The 21041-nt window shown below is 44.3% G+C and overlaps 1 protein-coding gene across 2 annotated transcripts in view; it reads right to left on the reverse strand.

Moving 5' to 3' along the window:
* Window positions 1-21041, reverse strand: part of CAMLG (calcium modulating ligand) — a 122109-nt gene that overhangs the window by 55352 nt on the left and 45716 nt on the right. For both annotated transcript variants that reach the window (XM_069199248.1, XM_069199249.1), the window contains exon 2: window positions 10716-11179. In XM_069199248.1, the coding sequence (XP_069055349.1) occupies window positions 10716-10947 (232 nt within the window). In that variant the 5' untranslated portion in view covers window positions 10948-11179. The remainder of the gene's footprint in view (window positions 1-10715; window positions 11180-21041) is intronic.

The raw sequence follows: 21041 nt of genomic DNA on the forward strand, positions 1-21041 counted from the left end.
GCCACACCCACGTGGGATTACGCGTCCCCGGCCACGCAGTGGCTGACCAACATCGGTGGCACGGTGGCTGGTGCGACAGGGAGCCCCTTTTGTGGCCAGGAAAGGGGCGAAAAGTGGACCGCGAGGGGCAGAGGAAAGACCAAGGGACCGAGCAGCAGCCTGGGAATCCTTGAATCTGTCCAAGGCCGAGTCCGCCTTGTCTCCAATGAGACGGGAGCCATCAAAGGGCATGTCCATGAGAGACTGTTGAACATCCCCCGAAAAACCAGAAATACACAACTAGGTGTGGCATCTTAAGGCCACCATCGTAGCAGCCGATCTGCCCCGAGAGTCTGTCATGTCCAGCCCACATCGATCGTGAACTTTGCAGCATCTCTACCATCGTTGACAGCTTGGAAGGCGATAGCACGAGTCTCCTCCGGTATCTGCGGCAGATCTTGCGCAACCATATCCCAGAGAGAGTGGGTATAGCGGCCCAAAAGGCATGCAGTGTTCACGGACCGCGGCGCAAGACTAGAGGAAGAAAACATATTTTTCCCAAATTGTTCCAGCCTTTTTGATTCCCTATCTGGGGGTGCGGAAGGGAATGCGCCTGTGGAAAAGGAAGCCTGGATGACATGACTCTCAGGCGTGGGGTGTTGGGACAGGAATTTAGGGTCGTTTGCAGCAGGCCGGAATGGCAGCGTGTGATAGTTGTATTCACAGGAGCCCCTGTGTTGGGTTTGGACCAAGTATCCAAAAGGACACCAGTGAGGGCTTCAATGAATGGCAAAAGGGGCTCTGATGTGGAAGCCCCTGGTTGAAGCACCTCCGTTAGGAGATTGGACCTGCCCTCTACAGTAGGTAGCTCATGGCCAAGGACCTCAGCCTCCCTACTGACCAACACAGCATAAGTTGCTCCCTCCTGCGCAGCCACGGTAGGAGGAGACAGCATGCCAGCATCTGGAGAAGTGTCCAGTCCACTGGGCTCGCCCAATTCCTGTGCCAGTCCAAAGATGGGTCATCCTGGTATTCATAAGGGTCCAGGGACCCCTCAAATCCTTACCCAAAGTCTTAGCCACAGAGAAAAGGGTTCAAATCCGACCTGGAGTGAGTAGGCTCCATTGAGGACAGAGGCAGTGTCGGCAGACGCCGCTCCGACTCAAGAGTCGTTGGGGATAAGGATTGGGTCAACGTCGATAGTGGGTACTACCGACGTCGGGAGCGTCGACATTTGAACGAGCATCGGGGAAGGTCTCAGTGGTATGACCAAGGTCGGTGCGGATCCGCAAGCAGATCCAGAGGGGACCTTGGTGGCCGTTGCCGAAGCCACCGGCGTGGACCCCTTGGGCCTGAAGGCGCCATATCGGGTCGGTCCACCCAAAAATGAGGTGCATGGCCTCACAGAACTAAGTTGGGTAGGGTCACTCTGGCTCCCGCAAATTCGGGGAAGCGCGGAGCTGACCAAGAAGCAGGCTCCGAGGCCTTGAGCGTTGATGCTCCTCCTGTATTGCATCAGCCAAGTGGCGGGGCGACGTTGAAGAACTTCTTACCTGTGTCTGAAGATTTGGAGGAAGGCGAATGGTGGTGGCTCCGCGAATGGTCTCAAGACCTACCTCTCGAGCGAGACCGGGACCTACACGGAGTCGAGTGTCAGGCCGCCATGAGCTTGAGAGAACCCTCCCTCAAGGCCTTCGGGTGCATGGACCGGCACTTGGAGCACGACTTCGGGTCGTGATCGCGCTCCAAACACCACAAACAAACCTGATGCGGATCAGTCACCGACATCATGCAGTGACAGTCCTTGCACGGCTTGAAACCGGTTTTCGGGGACATCCTCGACACATCAAAACCTCAAAGAAAACTCAACAAAAGGGTTGAATCAGTCAAAAAGAGACCAGGGTAGCTCTCTCCGGATCAGCGTGTGGTGCAGAAAGAAAAGAACTGATGTCACTGTTGTGAGGCGGCATCTATGTACTACACTCTATGTCATCACGGTGACTACGATGCCAACGACGCCCAGAGTCAGCCGACGCCACCTACCATTGTGCAAGGGTATTGCTCAAAGAAAAATCTCCGGATTCAATCTGACGCCTGGAGGAAATTCTAAGGTAAGAAACCTGCAACCAGAAGTCTCTATCAGATCTACACCACATGCTTTAAACTCTGCGCACAGATGGTCCTCTTCATCATTACAGTTGCTTCTGTGCTACTGCACAGCACCAACACTTTTGGCTATGGATCCCCTCTATATGGAGGCAATCTTTGCTTGAAAAGGGACGTGGCACTGACTAAACCAAATGGCATTCTGCAGTAACAAAATACCCTCCAGTGTTATGAATGTACGTGAATACCCAAGAGTCATCGTCTAGCACGACTTGACGATAGACAGCCCATCTTTTGCTGGTAGTGGATTAACATTGTTTAATGGAGAATGCAACAAGTCCAGCCCCAGAGGCAAGTTCCCAAACATCCACTAGCCATATTGGCAGTCAGACTAAAGCTAAGATGGGCAAGTTACCCCACCATGTAACAGCAGTGAATTGATCCTGTCTACTGTTATATGCAAACCAATTCATGATCCAGAGGGTCTTCCCATACATTCAGTAGCCAGCATACTACCCAGCCATTCTTGCAGACATCTGTTCTTTCTTGGAACATGGCTGGCGTTAGGGCTAAATTGATGCAACCTCATGGTGTGAATTCATAGAGGACTATGACATATGACTGTTTCAAGAAACTTGGCCTGTCGAACCCTTATTTAAACTGGGCTACTTAACTTATTATAATCCAACTAAGCTCAGCAAGTTTGGGAGGCTTGAAGGCGGGTTAATAATTTGGGTAAAGAGCCCTCTAAATTAGTGGTTCCCGACCTGTGGTCCAGGGACCCCTGGGGGTCTGCAAAGTATCCTCAGGAGGTCCGCAACTGCTCAGAAAATTAGACTATTAACAGATTAGGTCCACAGATTTCAGTAATGACTTAGTAGGGTGTCCCCAGTCTCCAATAATGATTTTGTGGGGGTCCCCGGGTTCCAGTAATCATAAGGTGGGGGTCCACAGAAGTCAAAAGATTGGGAAGCATTGCTCTAAATTGTAAAATCCAGCACTTAGGAATTGACAGCCTGGACATTCTAAGTATTGAAGTAAGCACAGGCAGTAACCGTAGTGTTGCACTTTATAATATTTATGCTAGAGGAGTTAAGGGTGGTGGCCTGCATCGGTAACTATACAAGCTTTCATGGCCTTTCTAGAAAGGAACCTATAGTGTTCAAATTTGATCCTTGCTGGGGATTTTAACACTACTTCGGAGCCCCTTGACAGGGAAGATATCAAACTTCTGGCAGGGAGGTCAACTGGTCCAAACACATTCCGTTTACTCTCAACAGTTGGTACAAAACCATCCATTCCCAATGGAATATCCATACAAGTGGGCTTCTGAACCGGTTAATTGCTGGGGTATATGGCTCAGTTGACACCTGGAAGAACTACGGCTACGCCATCTCATGGCTGGAGAACATAATACGACTCTGGTCCCAGCTTCCGCTGTCCGTTTCCAAACGGATAGCGATAGCCAAAATGGTCGCCCTACCGAAATTCTTATATCTCTTCTTAAATGTGCCCCTATTTCTTACAGTACAATTTTTATGTTGTTTACAATCTAACTTTGTAGCGCTGACCTGGGCCATCAAACAGCCCTGAATCAAATGGAATGCCTCACCCGACCCAGGGCAGCTTGCGTGCATCAGATATGTCACTATAAGCAATGTGTGCTCAGGCAATGTATCTGCATTTCTGGCTATATCCAACATAGTTTCAGCCCCACGTGGCCATAGAGGCTGACTACGCTGAACTGTGCCCTCAACCACAGCTTTCTACCTGCCTTACTAGGCACCAAGGACGGAGACAGAGACAATGGCATGTTTGCGCTGGGCATGGGATAGCATGTGGAGGTGTGCTGGATTTTCTCACCTTTGTGCACCTTTCATCTAGATCAGACATAACCGCCAATTACTTCCTATGCTGGATGCGGGCGTCGGAGCAAGGGCCTGCGGGTAAGTTCTTATGACCTTCTTTGACTTATACAACAAGGACAACTTCATAACCGCCATTCAAGACCTCCACAACCTCATGCCTCACTGCACTCGAGACACTACTTTATCACCACACATTGCATGACACCTCTCCCACCCGATGCTCCAGGGTCTTGAAGAGATACTTACCAACTCCTCACTGTGTAAACTTATCACCTGCTTGTATACTACCATGCAGTCCTCCTCACCGATTAGGACACCAATCGCTCGCACAGCCTGGGAAATGGACACAGACCCGCCCCTATCACGGACGCCCAGTGGTTGCTGTGGCCAGACAGAACTCCTCTCATCCAAATACAGATTACGACTAATACATTGCAAGTATCTGCATTGCTTATACTGCACTCCGCAACAGCTGTTTAAAAAGGGGCTTGTGACAGAGGCACAATGCTTGAAATGCAACTTGTCACAGGCCACCTTCCTACATCTTTCTTGGGAGTGTCCCAAGTTGGCATGGTTCTGGGCGGGGGTATTCTCCACCATTAACACAATCATTGGTCACGCTCTGCTGTGTACCCCCCCCGTCGGCCTATCGGGTTTCATGAAGGACACACTGGCCTCTGACCATTGACTCACTGCAATGCTTCTTCTCATGGTCATACGGAGGGTGGCCATACATTGGGGGCGGAAAACCACTCCCAACTGTGGCTGCGAAATGTGACATGCTGTCAGGAGCAACTATCCACATTTTGGGAACAGATGCCGATTCACTCCCCCCCTCCCCCCAAAAGATATTTATGAGCCCTTCTTATTCTTTCTATACCAAAGAGACTTCTCCATATCCTCGCTGGATAGTGCTGACCAGGAGACAACCTCTGCCCACCAGAATTTATCACCCCCTTCTCTGATAACTGAAGGTTCACCAGATTCCTAGCTCTCATATATGCTGCTATGTACACCCAGAACTCTGTTGTCACTGACCACACTACAGTACATTTCACTTCATTATCTTATTGGGCTTGTGCACAATTTACTGGATTCAACATTGTGGGTGCTATGTGGAAGGGATATGTCCTGTCGACTTTCTTATACCCTGTGCAGATGTGAAATCGTACATTCCCTTCACCTCTCTCTTCATCCCTTCCTCTCCCTATTTCCAGGCCTTCCAATATTACCCTCCAATTCCTTCTCCTTGCCTCCCCAGTTAATTGTGGTTGTACTGTGTTTTCTTGTGCCTTCAATGCCAATAACCATAATAATAATAATAAAAAAAAAAAAAAAAAAAAACTAATGGAACAGGAGGATGAATTATGGGGTATTCTCCAGGTGGATATTGCCCTAGTGAAAAGGCAAACGCAGGCCGCTCTTCAATGAAGAACTCTTTTCTATTGAAATAGATGTTAGGGCCAGTAATGGCCGGACAAAGTCAGATTATATTATGGGGCACATACTTTCAATAACCAATTTTCTAAAGCCGAACTGCCTACATTCTGGCTGATTTGAGATTATGACACCTAGTAGAGGATATGATTGTTCAGGAAAGAGTGGAGAGCAACCACAATCTGTTATGTCTCACAATGACGGCACTCTTTGATAAATACATAGCTGATTCTTCGCCCCTCACTAGTGCTGGTGATATTGTGTATACCTCTGACAGGCGCCGCCTTAAATGGTGACAAGTTGCTGCAAATTATAGCCAATATATGAGAGAAGACATGCAAGATATAATGCCTGGGTTAGGAGAGAGCTGTAGCAAGGACAGTAATCTGTCAGCCATTAGTGCACTTCACAATACGTTTTTTGGTCCATCTAGCAGCTCATTTTATAATTCCCTCTAGATCTAGAAAGAAGGCCATTTATAAAAGTGTAATTAGTTCTACAGGTGCTCTCTGGCCAAGGCCAGTAAGTTGGAAGATACTGAATTGATCTCTGCCACTATAAAGGCCTATAGGCTCAGTATGCATAGAGCCAAAAAAATGGGCTGCTGCGTGGTGCTAGCAAACCTTCAGCACAGGATCACTAAGAATAACATCCTGAGCCGTTACATGCTGGATTTTCGAGCAAAAACATCCACTGCTGATCAGGTCTTTTGATTCATTTTAATCTACAAGAAGACAGTATTGATCGGCAGAGGAAACTTGTATGTTACCTTTATGGATCTAAAAACAGCTGTTGTCTTGGTTCCAAGACCAAGGTTGTGGCAGGTCCTTAAGGTGATGGGTATGCCCCATGAAGTTGTACATGTATTGATCCGGTTTCATGATAGTAACTTTGCCCAAGTGCGATGGGGTAACCAGGGCCAACTGACTGACAGGAGTCCGGTATTGAAGGGAGTCCGTCAAGGTTGCACCTTGGCCCCCACTTTGGTTTCCTTATATATAAATGATATTGTGGATGTTCTCTCTGAGATTCAAGCAGGTGCTCCCTCCATTGTTTGCAAAAACTCGTTAATAGCTTTACTGCTTTTTATTTGCAGTGTGGTTAAGAGAGCAATATAGCCAAAACTAAATTCATGACATTTAATAATTACAAAGTTTTGAGGGAGCATATTACTAGGGGGCAAGACACTCAAGAGAGTTGAATCTTTCGACTATCTGGGCATCAAACTTGAGTCCTACAGGTCTTAGTGACCACACATTAACATGCATTCATAAAACACGGGAAGATTGCTGGTGCAGTTCTAAAGGAATATTGCGACTCCTTTACAAAGCCTATTGCACCAGCACTCCAGATTTATGAGGCTAGGGCACTGGGAGTGGCCCTTTATGGAACTGAACTATAGGGTTCACTGGTGCCATCGACTTGGAGAGATCTGAGAATAAATTTCTAAGATCATAGCCTCACTTCCACTTATCCCGCAAATGGAATCCCTTGCAAAGCTTGCCCATATGGCAGCCATAAGCCCATTGCTATTTTGGAGAAGAATTTGGGCTACCCCCGTATTGGTGCACTATGTAGCAGCCGGTGAAGACATAATTAGATTTGATAGATTCAACAAAATGCCTTGGTTGCCTTCAAAAAAGCCCTTTGTACACTTCCTTCGGTTTTCACAATCTCTGGATGCATCCATCCACAACCCAAATTCCTCCTAAGGAAGTAATAAAGAAACAGTAATGGCTGCATGTCCTTCAAAGGGAGGAACAAAAAGTAATTGGTTATAGCTTGACTAGGGAGTTCCTGGACTTCAAGCCCACTCATGGTTTAGAGCAATACTGGGTCCTGATAACTGTACCATTAGACAGGAAACTAGATCATCAACTTAGAACGGGTTCACCATCTTTGAAGTTATTTGTAGCAAAGTCGACATTTATATCTTCTACATTTTGCCCCTTCTGTAACGATCAGAAAGAGTCCATCCCACATGTGTTATTTGTGTGCCCCGCATAGGCATAATTTCAATCTACATGGCTGGCATTGGTTTGTAGACACCTGGGCACCTCTAGCCACCCTGTTGCTTTGTGAGTACTGAGACGTGACTCTCGCCCTTCGTACACTTGAGCGGTAGCAAAATCAAGTAAGCCCAAAAAATATTGTATTAGCTCAATTGTATGACCAGTATAACCATCTGGACACACATCAGGCAGCATTTTTCTTTCCTTCCAAAATGTATTCACTACTTCCTTCCATAGTGAAGTTTACCATGCAAAGGAGTCCACAAGAACCATGACAAGTTCCTCGTCTATTTTGAAATCACATGAAGGAAACCTTTTTCTCACTTTCTCCAAACCCATATTCAAAACAAAATTAGGAACTTGCCCTATACTCACCTCACTGTCAACATCAACTTTGCCAGAACTTCTGTACAACCTATTTTCTTTTCATATTCCATTTTTTATAGGAATATTGGTACACAGGTATATTATCTAGTCGTTCTAATATGGAAAAGTTCATAAATTTAACCCAAAACCACCCAAACGATGCCTCAATAATGATACCTTTCTTTCATGTGCACCCTTCTTTCAAGTGCACATTCCTCATCTTCTAACATTTCAATGTAGGCTAACAATATTGCTTCCGATGTGTCTCAATACATATGTGGGTCCTGGCGCCGGTTAAAAAAATTGGTGGTTGAGCTATACTGCACGTTTGTGGTAACACAATAAGCTAAAATAAACTAACTAACTATGTTCCAAGATTGCCTGAGAAACATACAAACAAAATGACAAACGTAGTCACTGGACTATTCAGTATCTCAACACTAAAAATCATCCCAGAAGAATTCTCTTGTCGGGTTTCCACAACTTGTGAAGGTAATGTTTTATCAAACTTCCAATGAAACAACAGTGATTGCGTAATTTCTTAACAGAGGCAAAGTAAAAAAAAAATATTGCAATATTGTGATTGGAGAATGGATTGTTTAAGTTGCATGCCGCTCACTTCACAGACTGAAACAACTTGAAATTTCAACAAGGACATCAGGGCTGCTCTGTAGTAGAGAACGTCCAGAGCTCTGCTCCATTGTGTAAAGTTGCCAGAAAATATTCTCACACTGCAAGATCAGGGTGTGAAAACAGCCAGTGCTGTGATGATTCAAGTGCTGAAAAAGCCTCCCTGCAACTGACATAGGGTGACATCAGCGAAGAGACTGTGATGGGTGGATTGCCACTGAACGACTTAATATAATACTCCATGTGGTAGCACAGTGACATCAGTGACTTTAGCCAGAGAGATCAAGACTTCATCGAGAGTTTATAGGTTCACAAGCATCTCCATGGACGTTTTTGAGCATCACTTTAAAATGTTGGTGAGTTCTACTTCAGATTGGTTTACAGAGAAAGATACCCTATTGCTTTCTCTCGGACACAACACTTTTCTTCTACCTTTTTTTAAACCGCACACCACGGTTAGTATATAATCAATGAATAATCCAATGAAAAAGGAGGCCATGTGGGTGCCTTACTCTGCCAATTTGCCAGTGTTACAAAATAGGAAGAGAAACGTTAAACAAAAACCTGAAGTCACAGAAGATATTTCTTTCACAAATTTTCGCTCGTAGATGTACATCCAGCAACAATATCACATCCTTCATATATGCCCCCACCAGATTCCACTTATCATGCTTCGACTCTAGGCTAACAAAACCACAGGAGAAAAACAGTGCTTAGAGTGGAAGCTACGACAGTACTTGTGTGGTAGTACAGTATTTTTTTATTAAGCTGGTGATGTTTTGTTATTTCTTGATTATTTTTAAAATATTTTTTTATTGCTATAATCGTTATACTGTGGTTTCATTGGCAAGGTCCTAAAAATCCCAATCAATAAAAAAAAATGTATAGAGCGCACTACTCACCTGTGAGGGTCTCAAGGCACTTGGGGGGGGGAATAAAGGTGGGGGCAAGGAGGGTCACTGTTCGAACAACCATGCCTTGAGGTTCTTTCTGAAGAGCAGGTGGTCTTTGGTTTTGCGAAGGTTGGTGGGGAGGGAGTTCCAGGTTTTTGGGGGTGAGGTAGGAGAAGGACCTGCCTCCTGTGGTGGTGCGTTGGATGCGGGGGACCGTGGCTAGGGCGAGGTCGGCTGATCGGAGGTTGCGGGTGGGAGTGTGGAAGTTCACTCTTTCGTTGAGGTAGGCTGGGCCAGAAATTATTCTGCCAAAGGAAATAAAAGAAAACATGGGCCAGTGTTGTGGAGGGATTTGTGTGCGTGGATGAGGATCTTGAATGTGATTCTCTTGTCTATGGGGAGCCAGTGAAGGGATTTGAGGTGTGGTGAGATTCGTTTGTGGCGGGGGAGGCCAAGGAGGAGGCGTGCGGCTGTGTTCTGGATTCTCTGGAGTTTGCATTTGAGTTTGAATGTGGTGCCGGCATAGAGGGCGTTACCGTAGTCTAGTCTGCTGCTGATGAGTGCATGGGTGACTGTCTTCCTGGTCTCTGGGGGAATCCATTTGAAGGAATTTGTTTTAGAGTGCGGAGTGTGTGGAAGCAGGAGGAGGTTAGAGCATTGATTTGCTGTGTCATGGAGAGGAAGGGGTCCAGGATGATGCAGAGATTGCGTGCGTGGTTTGCGGGGGTGGGTGCGGGTAACTGATAATTACATACATCTGGGCTGCAAAAAGTGGCCATGGGATAACGTTGCCCTGATGGACTGAAGAGTGAGAAAAAAAAACACAAAGTCCTTACACCTCAACCTCGTCACAACACAGTTAAAAATTAAATTTCCTCCACACTTTCACCACAGAAGGCAAAAACATCTCAAACTGTGAAGTGCACGTCAGGCACACCTCATTCATAAATACTCAACTGTGTTTTATGAAAAATTTGTGAGCAAGGTTTGAATGTTAAAATATAAACAAGACACATTAAAGAAAACCAGTAAGTTAAAAAAAAAAAAGTATCCTACATGTGTAACTAAATAAAATATGCCCTCTTTGAATGTATGGGACATTAGACAGTACAACAGACCCATCCCCATTGACAACAGGGTTATGCTAAAGTTCTGACGTCACATTCTATGATGATGTTGCACATTCCCTTAATGAGTTCCTGAGGTCTTTTGAGAACTACCCACAAATGGGCCTGATCCCCATGCACTGTGTTGACACCCCCCTCTTCTTGCAGGCAGACAATAAATAGCATCTGGCACCCTCAACTAGGTATTGTGAAATTAGCCACACTGAGTTTGTGCTTGAAAAGGTGCCATGCCCTATACCTGGCCACTAACATGAGGGTTACAAACATGTGCATGTATTTAGGGTCTTGTGCACTTACCCTTGGCAGCCGTAGTCTTGTAGCCCATGATCCGATTCATGCGCTCTTCAGAGTTGAGAAGCAACTTCCTTCGACGTGCCTCAGCTCTTTTCTGGGAGGCGGACATGGTGCTCGTGGGAACGACGGAGCAGGAGGCTTCACTGTTAGCAATGCTGGGCGTGGTGCTTGAGACTATTGGAGCTGCCACAGGGGCACTGGAGTCTAAAACATCCGGACAGCTCTGGGAATCCATGGTCACAGGGGAGATGACAGACACAGTGCGCTCAACTTTCACCCCTCTCAGTCAGCACTTGTCAGGTCTGTGCAGTGCCGGGACTGCACAATGCACAGCAGCAAGAGCAATAGATAGAAGCCAAACCATCCGTGCCCTACTGGCCTTTTCTGCTGTGTCGGCCTTCTTGGAACGTAGATTTAAAGTTTTCTTTGGAAAACGTGCTCATCCAACTAAAAATACAGAAAACGTTCTGAAAACAAAAAAAAGTATGCCGGATTAAGTTTACACACTTAAATTACACAGCTTCTCAAATAGTAACAAGTAAATATAATATTTTAAACCCTTTTCAATATAAGGAACTAAAACTGCGCTACTATAAATGTTGACTATCGTAGTATCAACACAAACTGTTGTTCTCCTACTTTTACGTGAAATTCACAGCGTCATGAAAAAACGCTACATAATTCTATGATGGCCATCACATTTCCTGGCTCTGAGGGCCCAGCTGAATAGATCCCTTTTGCTCGTTTTCGGTGGATACCGTTCACTTACTAGTGTCATATAGGACAAGAAACATAGCCATTTTAAACACTACACCTCACACCATTGTGTAGATGGTTGTCATTTGGAAGGTATAAGTATTGCAACCACCCTCACATAGGGAGGGGCTTTACGTTACGTGTAAAATGTACATGCTAAACCTTACCTACATTGGACAGGTTTATCCGAAGGCTGGTATAAGCACTGCATGGCCTGCTGTTTAATATGCAGGACACAGGTATGCATATAAAAGTAGTGATGTTATTACAACACTGATTTAAATGTAGCAAAATAATGTTTCAGTGCCCACCAGTGTCTATCATGTTTTGTGGTGACACATTTCTTTAAGATCATGGTTTTATCTAGAAATTGCTGAGCACTGCAATCAAAGTGCAAACCAACATTTCTAAAAGCCTAAAAGGCCCGGGATGAGACTAACGTGTTTCATGTACACTAACTTGTGGATTGAAAAAAGTCAATAACAATGCTTAATCAAAACAAGGCACCCCCATGCAAATCAAGCTAAAAGCAAGTTCAGACATTGTGCAGAACACCGTGCGTGTCTTTACCACATCCAACTTCACTCTGTATCACTCCCAGCTAGACCTCATGCTGAGTCCTGCCACTAGTCCTAGAAGGTGGGCTACAAGCATATGATCAGTCAATTTGCAGATAAATTACAATCCCTCTTGGCGAGAGGAGCAAATCCACAAAAACCAGTTTCAGAAATGTAGGCTTCACACCTTGAGCATTACATGTATTCTAGTTTTATATTTTTTAAGCTGGTCATCCACAATCCGCCACTCACCTCCCTCACAAGTCATTCCCTTCTATGAAAGCTTTCTACGTCAGCCCCTCTCAACTTTTTGTGAAAGAACCTACTGCTAGATGTTCTGAACTTTATATACCTGAAGTAAACTCATTACTCCATAAGTTAGTCTTGTAACGTTTATTTACAGCTCTACATACAAGGATGTATTACAGTGCCTCATCGTCCCGCATCCTCTCTTCTAATCGCTCAGAGAAATCCAATCCCACAAATATAAGAAGGAACCCACAAGCACTCTACATTCTACTTTCCGATATCACATGAATAATACATACCCATTACTACACATCCCCATTTTTCAAATATAAACAAACATTTGAAAATAACGCAATGTACTTTTCACATAATAGAGTATGACACAAACTAAAAATATGAACGTAATAACAAACTTAATCTATAAACAACACCTTAGAATATGCAGATATTATATTTTTCAATCATTCACACACAAAACTTTCCAATTTCTTGATGGCGTCTTCCAAATGTGCTTGTTCATAGTTCACTACCCTTGATATCTCCTCCTCTCACATCTTCTCCTTTTTGCATACTTTCACTGTGACCTTCTTGGTTATTAGAACTTTCAACCACCTCTTCACCTCATCGCTACTCTCCCTCATACTCAATTCATTTCTCAGTTCTTGACCATCTTTATTTAATACTTCCAACCGCCAACATTTTCCTTGTATATTCCCCTAATTCCTACTCTTTCATTGTTTATTTCTGCATTATAATTCTCAACTATAGCAATTCTGGGCATGTGGCACATAGTGCCATCATACAACAATACATTATTGTTCATAACCTTTACTATTTTCTTAGGACTACTGAACTTATTTTCTCCTCTAGTTACTTTTCTTCCAGTTTCAACATGTACCCACTGACCATCCTTAATATATTTACCTTCCTAGTGCCATATTTGAAATCAAACTATGCTTTATTCTTTTTTTCAGATGCTTTATTTATTTATTTTAAGCCACCAATATATCATTTTCACATTTGGTTTTGTACGTGTTATACCAGGGTGACCTTCATGACAAATGGAAACAATGTTTTCTTTTATTTCCTTTGGCAGAATAATTTTCTCGCCACGTAAAACAAACACCTCATCCACACTTAATTAACAACTTTGTCCTTTACATTTTTCAAAATGTCATCTTTGTCATTGGCTTCCAGCCACTCATCCTTTTGCAAACTAGTTCCATTTTCATTTGTAAATATCCATGCTATACAACAATCATTCCATGGATTTTGAACAATTTCGTTGAGGGGGTAGTACCATTCTACATAGAAAAATCAGCAGTAACATTTTTCACACCAAGTACGTATTGACCCTCACACCGAAAATCTTGTAATGGCTTGGACAATTTAGCACTTCTTGTAGAAGCTCGTGTTATACCCTCTGTAGTTAACAATTTAGCTAATGGCTTATGACCTGACCTAAATATGAATTTTCTTCCCCATAAGAACATCCGAAAATGTTCAAGACCCCACACACATGCTAACATCTCTCTCTCTATTACCTTTCTCCTCAGTAGGTGACAAAGAATGAGATGCAAAAGCAATAACTTCTTGTACTTGTTTTGTTCTTTTGGTAAGAACACTCCCTAAACCCATCCGTTGTTACCATGGTCTCATCAGTGGGACTGAATCTGTGAAGCACTCATTATAGCTCGTTTAATTTCTTTGAATGCTTTCTGACATACATCACTCCACTCATATTTTGCTTAGTTCTTTAATAATAATCTCATATCATGCACTTTCTCAGAACAATTTTCAACAAATTTAGAATAAAATTCCACTAATCCCAAGAATGATCTAAAGGTCGACTTGGGAGACAGAGCTTTATTTATTGCTTCTACCAATTTTTCTCTAGGCTTTGTTCCTATTTCGCTTATTACATGACCCAGGTAAGTAACTTTCTTGTCAGCAAATTTGCACTTGGCAATCTCTGCTGATAATCATTTGTTTCTAAAATGTGTAGAATTTCCCTTAACATTTGATTATGATGCTTTTTGTTTTTTTCCCACGACGTCATCATGAAAAAAATTTAACATCTGATAAGTGTCCAAATAATTGTAATTAGTCTTTGAAACACCACTGCTGAGGACGCTAGCCCAAAAGGAATACGTCTAAATTGATAACATCCAAACAGAGTACAAAATTTAGTAAAATGACTGCTACTAGGATCTAGAACTATTTGATGGTACACTGCCGATAAATCCAATGTAGAGAACCACTTTGCTTGACTAGTTAATGATAACATTTCATCAATCCTGGATAATGGGAATTGATCTACAATTACATTTTTATTAACACAGACACACTTTTCCATTTGTCTTCCTAGCTACTACTAATGGTGAAACCCATTCTGATGCTTCCCCTGGTTCCATTATGTGTGCCTCTAGTAACCTATCTAACTCTTTCTTTTTGACATAATCTCTAACAATTAGAGGTATGTTGCATGTCTTAAGAATGTTACATTTGGAATTGCTCTTTTACATTGTTTGATGAGTAAAACCGTTAAGCTTGCCTATCTTGCCTTAAAGTACTGAAGGAAATTCCAGTAACACCCATTTCTTTGGGTCTTCACTATCACAGCCTACCAATACCCGTTCAACACTGTTGGGATCTAAAATAATGTTCAATTTCCTTTGATCTTTCCAACCTAATACTGACGGTCCTGCCTTAGCAACATATAACTTACATTCTGCATGCCTGTCTTGAAACCTAAAGATCAGTTGTCTAAAACCTTTTTTGTCAATTCTCTCCCCTGTGTAATTTCCTGGATTGATATCAGGAGATTCTAAGTGTTTACCTATTTTATTAATAAAATGTTTCCCCCATAAATTTTCTGCAATAATGGTATACGGTGTCCTGAATCTAATGCTACTTGTAATAAAATTCCTCCAAACAAGACCCAACAAAGGCTTGTTGTTTCGTTCTTCCTTTATGTTTAATACTGTTGCCGTTCTACTGTTACTTGTTATATCCGAATCGTCTTCATTTCAGTCAGCCTTGTGTCACTTTTCTTTCTTCACCATCTTCCTGCTTTTGATCACTGTTCGACCCCTTGTGTACTTAGACTTCACTATTGATGTTCCATTCAAATGGGTCATCTTTTTTCATTACATTGGTAAACACTTATTTCTTTTAAGAGTTTTGAATATTTAGACCAATCTTTGTAACCTATTTTTTTTTTTTTAATCATCTTCACTGCTGCTGTTGGATAGGATAACAGACTATGGTGCCCAGAATCTTGCTACTGGTGAGGTGGATGAGGCAGGACTCACTAGCGCTACATATGGCGCTTTCATTTCCTGCAGCGCAGGACACATCTGGGCGAAGAGCAGGTATGTCAGAGCACGGAAAAGGCTGGCCAGGCCTCTTTGTTTCTCAGTAGCAGGTCTGGCTGATGCAGAGCAATGGGATAAAGAATATTACCCGCACACAGTGCTGCTCTAGCAAACGTTCTGTCTGGTGCAATGGGCATTCCTGATAAGAAAATCCTCAAAACTGAGGCAAGAATTGGGTCATCAGTGTTTTCATATATATATAGGGTGCCACTGGAAAAGACAATGAGGGAGTATTTCCTTATGATGTTGTGCTCTTTGCCATGGAAGGGTGTGTGTGGGGGTGGAGGGGGGAATGCTGATGGGGCGAACAGGGTATGGGGAGGCTGAACGCCTAGTGTTTCTTAAACGGCTACTTTGCAAAATACATCAGGGACACAGTCACTACATACTTTGAAATCAATAAGGGCTCTGTCCCTTTCCCCACATCTTTCGGAAAGGCATTTAGGACAGTTATGTGAGGAAAGGCTTTCTCCCACATAGGCACCCAAACAGAAGCAGGGAGGAGAAAATCCTAAAACTCAAGAGCGACATCGCTAGGTTTGAATGCATGACCGCGGCCTCCCCAGCGCCTGCAACACAGCACAAGCTGGGCAGACTTGTATGACTCGGAGGCAAACATTGATGGATTTGGTGAAATTGTGCTGGAATACAAGATGGGAGACAAAGCCGGCAAACTCTTTTATTGGCTAACGACGGCCTAACGATCATATAGCTTAATAACAGAGCAGGAAACCGAATCGGGCAAAACACAGAGAGATAGATCTCCTGGTGAATGAATTAGCATCCCACTTTCCCATCCTCTACACTCAACGAGCCCCATCGGTCTCAGTAAGGGATTTCCCACCATACATGACTTGCTCATACGCAGAGGAGAGCCACGACCTAGACCAGCCACTTAACGCTGGAGAACATCAACAGATAATATCATCTATGCCATCCAGAAAAACTGCAGGACCGAACGAGTTCCATCTGGAACTATACAAAATGTACTCCTCTTTGCTGATGCCCCTCCTTTTAGCGCTGTACGAGGAAGTCTATTCTGAAACCCGGTAAACCCCCCACTGAGCTGCAAGTATTATTGCCCAAACTCTCTCATCAATCTCGAAGTGAAGCTCCTGGAGAAGATCCTGGCAATACGCCTGGCCATAGTGGTCCACTTGGTGGTTCACCTGGAACCAGAATGGCTTCATGCCAAGGAGAAGACCTAGGCACTGTCTCCAACGGCTACACATGGTGCTAGCCCGCTTAGATGAGCTTCAGGACGAGGCAACACTGTTGTTAGTCGATATAGAGTGAGCCTTCGACTCAGTGCACTTGCCCTTCCTTCAAGCAGTCCTCCAGAAGATGCAATAAAGCCAGAGATTTTGGAACTGGGTATCACTCTTGTATAAGGACGTATGGGCTCAGGTCTGGGTCAACTGTACCCCATCACCAAAGATTCCCATAGAGCAAGGGACGTGGCAGAGTTGCCCGCTCTCCCCAAAGTTATTCACTCTTAATAAAACCACTGTCGGAGCCCATCAGAGTAGACAGCAGAATGGGAGCCTACGGTGGAGAGGGGACGGAGGATCGCATCTTCTCATGTGCTGATAACATGCTTATCTTTCTACAGTGGCCCACTGAGACAATCCCTCAGCTTATGAAGATTTTGGAGATCTACGGGGACGCCGCAGGGTAATTTGGGAGAAGTCGACCCTGGTGCTCGTGCGGGGAGAAAGAGACGGAAGGACAATAGAACCCTGCCTCAGCATAACCGAAAATAGCTTCCACTACTTGGGTATGAAAGCAACCTTCACAGAGAAGAGATGTTGGGACTTAAACATTGCCCCACTGCTGGTCAGGATGAAGTAAGATATAAGAGAGTGGTCAAAACTGCCCCTCTTAATCGTGGGCTGGGGTGACCTCTTCAAGATGGTAGCATTCCCCCGTTTCCTATATACACTCCAGCACTAGCCCCACCCACTGCTGCCCGTGTTTTTCATTGACCTCCAGGCTCCGATCTCCAGCTTCCCGTGGGCTGGCATGTCTCCCAGGGTTTCCTTTGTGAAGTGCAGGTCCTCCCTATACGAGGCAGGCCTTCCTTGGGTGGGCTGACGTTAAGTTCTGTTACTGGGCATCGCAGCTAGTAGTCATCAATGACTGGTTCCACGCAGACGGGAATGACCCTGCTCACAAGTTCGAGCTGATACGTCCCTATGGAGTGCTTGCACTACTGTACAGCACCCCCACCCTCACTCCCGCCTATCTCCCAGACTCCCATTTAGTACTAGTGCTCAGCCCCGTTACATAAAATGCCATGGTAGCTGTCCGTGCCTGCCACGCTGGTTTCATTTCACTCCTGGGATCTTACAGACATATCCATCTTCAGAGACACCTTCGGAGGGGGAGCAGGACACATGAAGCCCTTCCAGGCACTCACCACGGTGTTCATGCTCACTCCTCTCAGGCATATAAATACTTCAAACTATGTCACATATTTAATAGACACAAACCAAGGCTTGACTTGCTTCCAGAATTGAACCCTCTACAATGCAAATTGGTCACTGAAGATCTGGGGAGGGGTGGCATCTCACGCCTCTATAGAACACTAGTTAACAATACCCTAGACCCCTTGCTCACTCTTAGAATGCACTGGGAGGACGACGTGGGAGCCCTGGAGGATGATGAGGGTGGAAGGGAAAATGGCCTCTTGTGAATTAGCTATCTCCATGCGCTTGCGTCTGTTACTATTCCAATATTTCCAGAGGATCTAGAGACTCTAGCGCATGTGCCGTGCCCCAGGGCTGGAGTGCCTTCGCTGCCACAACTCCCCAGACTCCCTATATCATGTATTATGGGACTGCCCAGTCATGAATGAATACTGGCTAAAGGTCACTGACAGAATTGGGCGAGTCGTTGATCACATCCTCACACTAGACCCCAAAACTGTACTGTGGGGAATTATGGAAATGCTTGGGGAGTCAAGGGCTACATGTGCATTCACTGCCACAGCTTATTTGGTAGGCAAGAGAGACGTGGCCAACTACTGGAGGGAGGAAAAGTCCCCTGCATACATGAGTGGACTAGAGGCATGGTCTATTATGCCAAAATAGAGAAGCTGGTCTAAAAGGCATAGGTAGTCCCACACAAATAGAATCACATGTGGGCTCCCTGGAGACACAGTGCCGGGCTACCTGACAGATTAACCCGTGCCCTGCAGTAGTTTTCAGTCTGCCCGAGTAGCCAGTGATGTGGATGCTTTCTGCCAGCATGTGGCAACCTATGTTACTACATGTTTGCCCTGCTCCTACCTGTATTTTTGCTATGCTGCACCTCATCATAGAACATGCTGGGACTAGCCCCCCCCACACACTTGCAACGGGCCATGACGAATTTAGCCACAAAACACTTCAATGCATTTATGCTTGTGTTTCAGTTTTCTTCTTCTTGTTTATCTTCCTTGCAAAAACAAAATAAAATGTGAAATATATAAATATATATATATATATTTTTTTTAATTTTTTTATTTTATTTTATTAAAGAACTGTTATCAGCCGACTGCCCACCCAAGTCCCACTGGGAGAGGGACCTGAAGAGATTTGCCCCATACAATAGTTTGGAGTGCAGAAACACACTGATACAACTAACTGATGATGGAATTATGTTTCTGCAATCCTTACCAGCAACATCAACCCTGAAAGGACCAAAAGATGAAATGTCTATTTGTTTAGATCTTTCCCCAGTGGCAGCTATGTATGTCCTGGTCTTGGCAAACGTCCCACCTCTCACCGAAGAAAAGTCTGAAAACTGGACTGACCCATAATATAAGTCGGTCCACTATCTGGGTCAAAAAGTTAACAAAAGAGCACAAGTTATTATATTTTTGAGAAGGGTGGATTGGGTGGGTAGGGGGATTAAGTTCCTTCAAGGAGCTTGTGTGCCATTACATTAAAACCCCCAAACTTGCTAGTGAGAATATTCACAAGGTTTTACACTCCCCATCTCCTCCCCCCCCCCACATAGATGATAATCAGATTTTACCTGTCCCACTTGGTTTCTTTTATAGACTTTCTGTTACTACCCATACACATCACGCCACGCCTAACAGTACACTGCCCTGTCAGCTTGAACTTGATAACACCCCTCTCATTAACAGTGTTTTCCCCACTGTCAATCGTTTTAGCTGTTTTCATGACTATGTGAGCCTTGATTGACTTGGGGATCTGCCGAAGCTTAATAACCATACCTCGGTTAAAATATCTACTTGTCCAGGGGACAGGTTGCTTCTCAAATCTACTTGTCCTGTAAAATGATCTACTTGTCCCTTTGGTGCCATGTAGTGTGGCGACAAATTATGGCAGCAATCTCATTATGTAAGAGCTATGATAATAGCCTCTCTGATTATGCCAGGGCTACTACTATAGTAGGGCTTGAATACTTGCAGTTTCAATCCCTACTGTAGCAATTTCCTTATTTTGCCACCTTTCTGCACATCTGCATACTGGGGCTGGAGGAAGCAGTAAGCAACAGTTCCAGGGCTGGAGTGCCTTTGAGTCTGCAAACCTACTAACCTGCATGTTTTAAAGATTTTCACCAGCTTCTCTTTAATATTTTCCCATAATAAGAAAGGTTGAAAATTTACTCCTGACAATGGTAGAATTAGGACTTCTTCCAGGGTTGGGAAGAAAGTGGCTGGAGGGAAAATGAACTTGCAAATGCTCAATAGATTTTCACATGAGCAAATCTACACATACGTATTTACCCATGCTAAAATACAGTTCAATTTTTTTTTTATTGTGGTACGATTTCCTGGTATACATCTCTTGAAAGCCACTAATTCAAAGACATATACCATGGGTGCACTTTTGTGACTTTCTTTAAGAATTTGAGGCCACATGTAGATAGGTTCAGATTTGTGACTCGCAAATGTAGGATGGTGTCCCTGACACCATCTGCGATTCGCAAGGGGATTGCAAATGCCCACCTAATGAATAATCATGAGGTGGGTTGCAATTTGCAACCCCCTTGCGAATGGCGGCCCTCACAGGGATGGTGGCCTGCTGGAGACAGCAGACCACCATGTCTGCGAGTGCTTTTCAATAAAGCAGTTTTTTTGTTTTTTTTTGTAATGCAGCCCGTTTTCCTTAAAGGAAAACGAGATGCATTACAAAAACGAAAAATTAAATGTTTTTGTTTCATTTTTTCAGAGCAGGCAGTGGTCCACAGGACCACTGCCTGCTCTGAAAAAATGTTTACAGTGACATTCACAACGGGTTAATGTGAATGGGTTAGCATCCATTTGAAATGGGTGCAAACTGCGATTGGTTTGCGCCCGCGGTCACAAAACAATCCTACATTGCACTACGAGTCGCAATTAGGAAGGGAACACCCCTTCCTAATTGCGAGTCGCA

Source organism: Pleurodeles waltl, chromosome 7, assembly GCF_031143425.1.
Source record: "Pleurodeles waltl isolate 20211129_DDA chromosome 7, aPleWal1.hap1.20221129, whole genome shotgun sequence".
NCBI lineage: Eukaryota > Metazoa > Chordata > Amphibia > Caudata > Salamandridae > Pleurodeles > Pleurodeles waltl.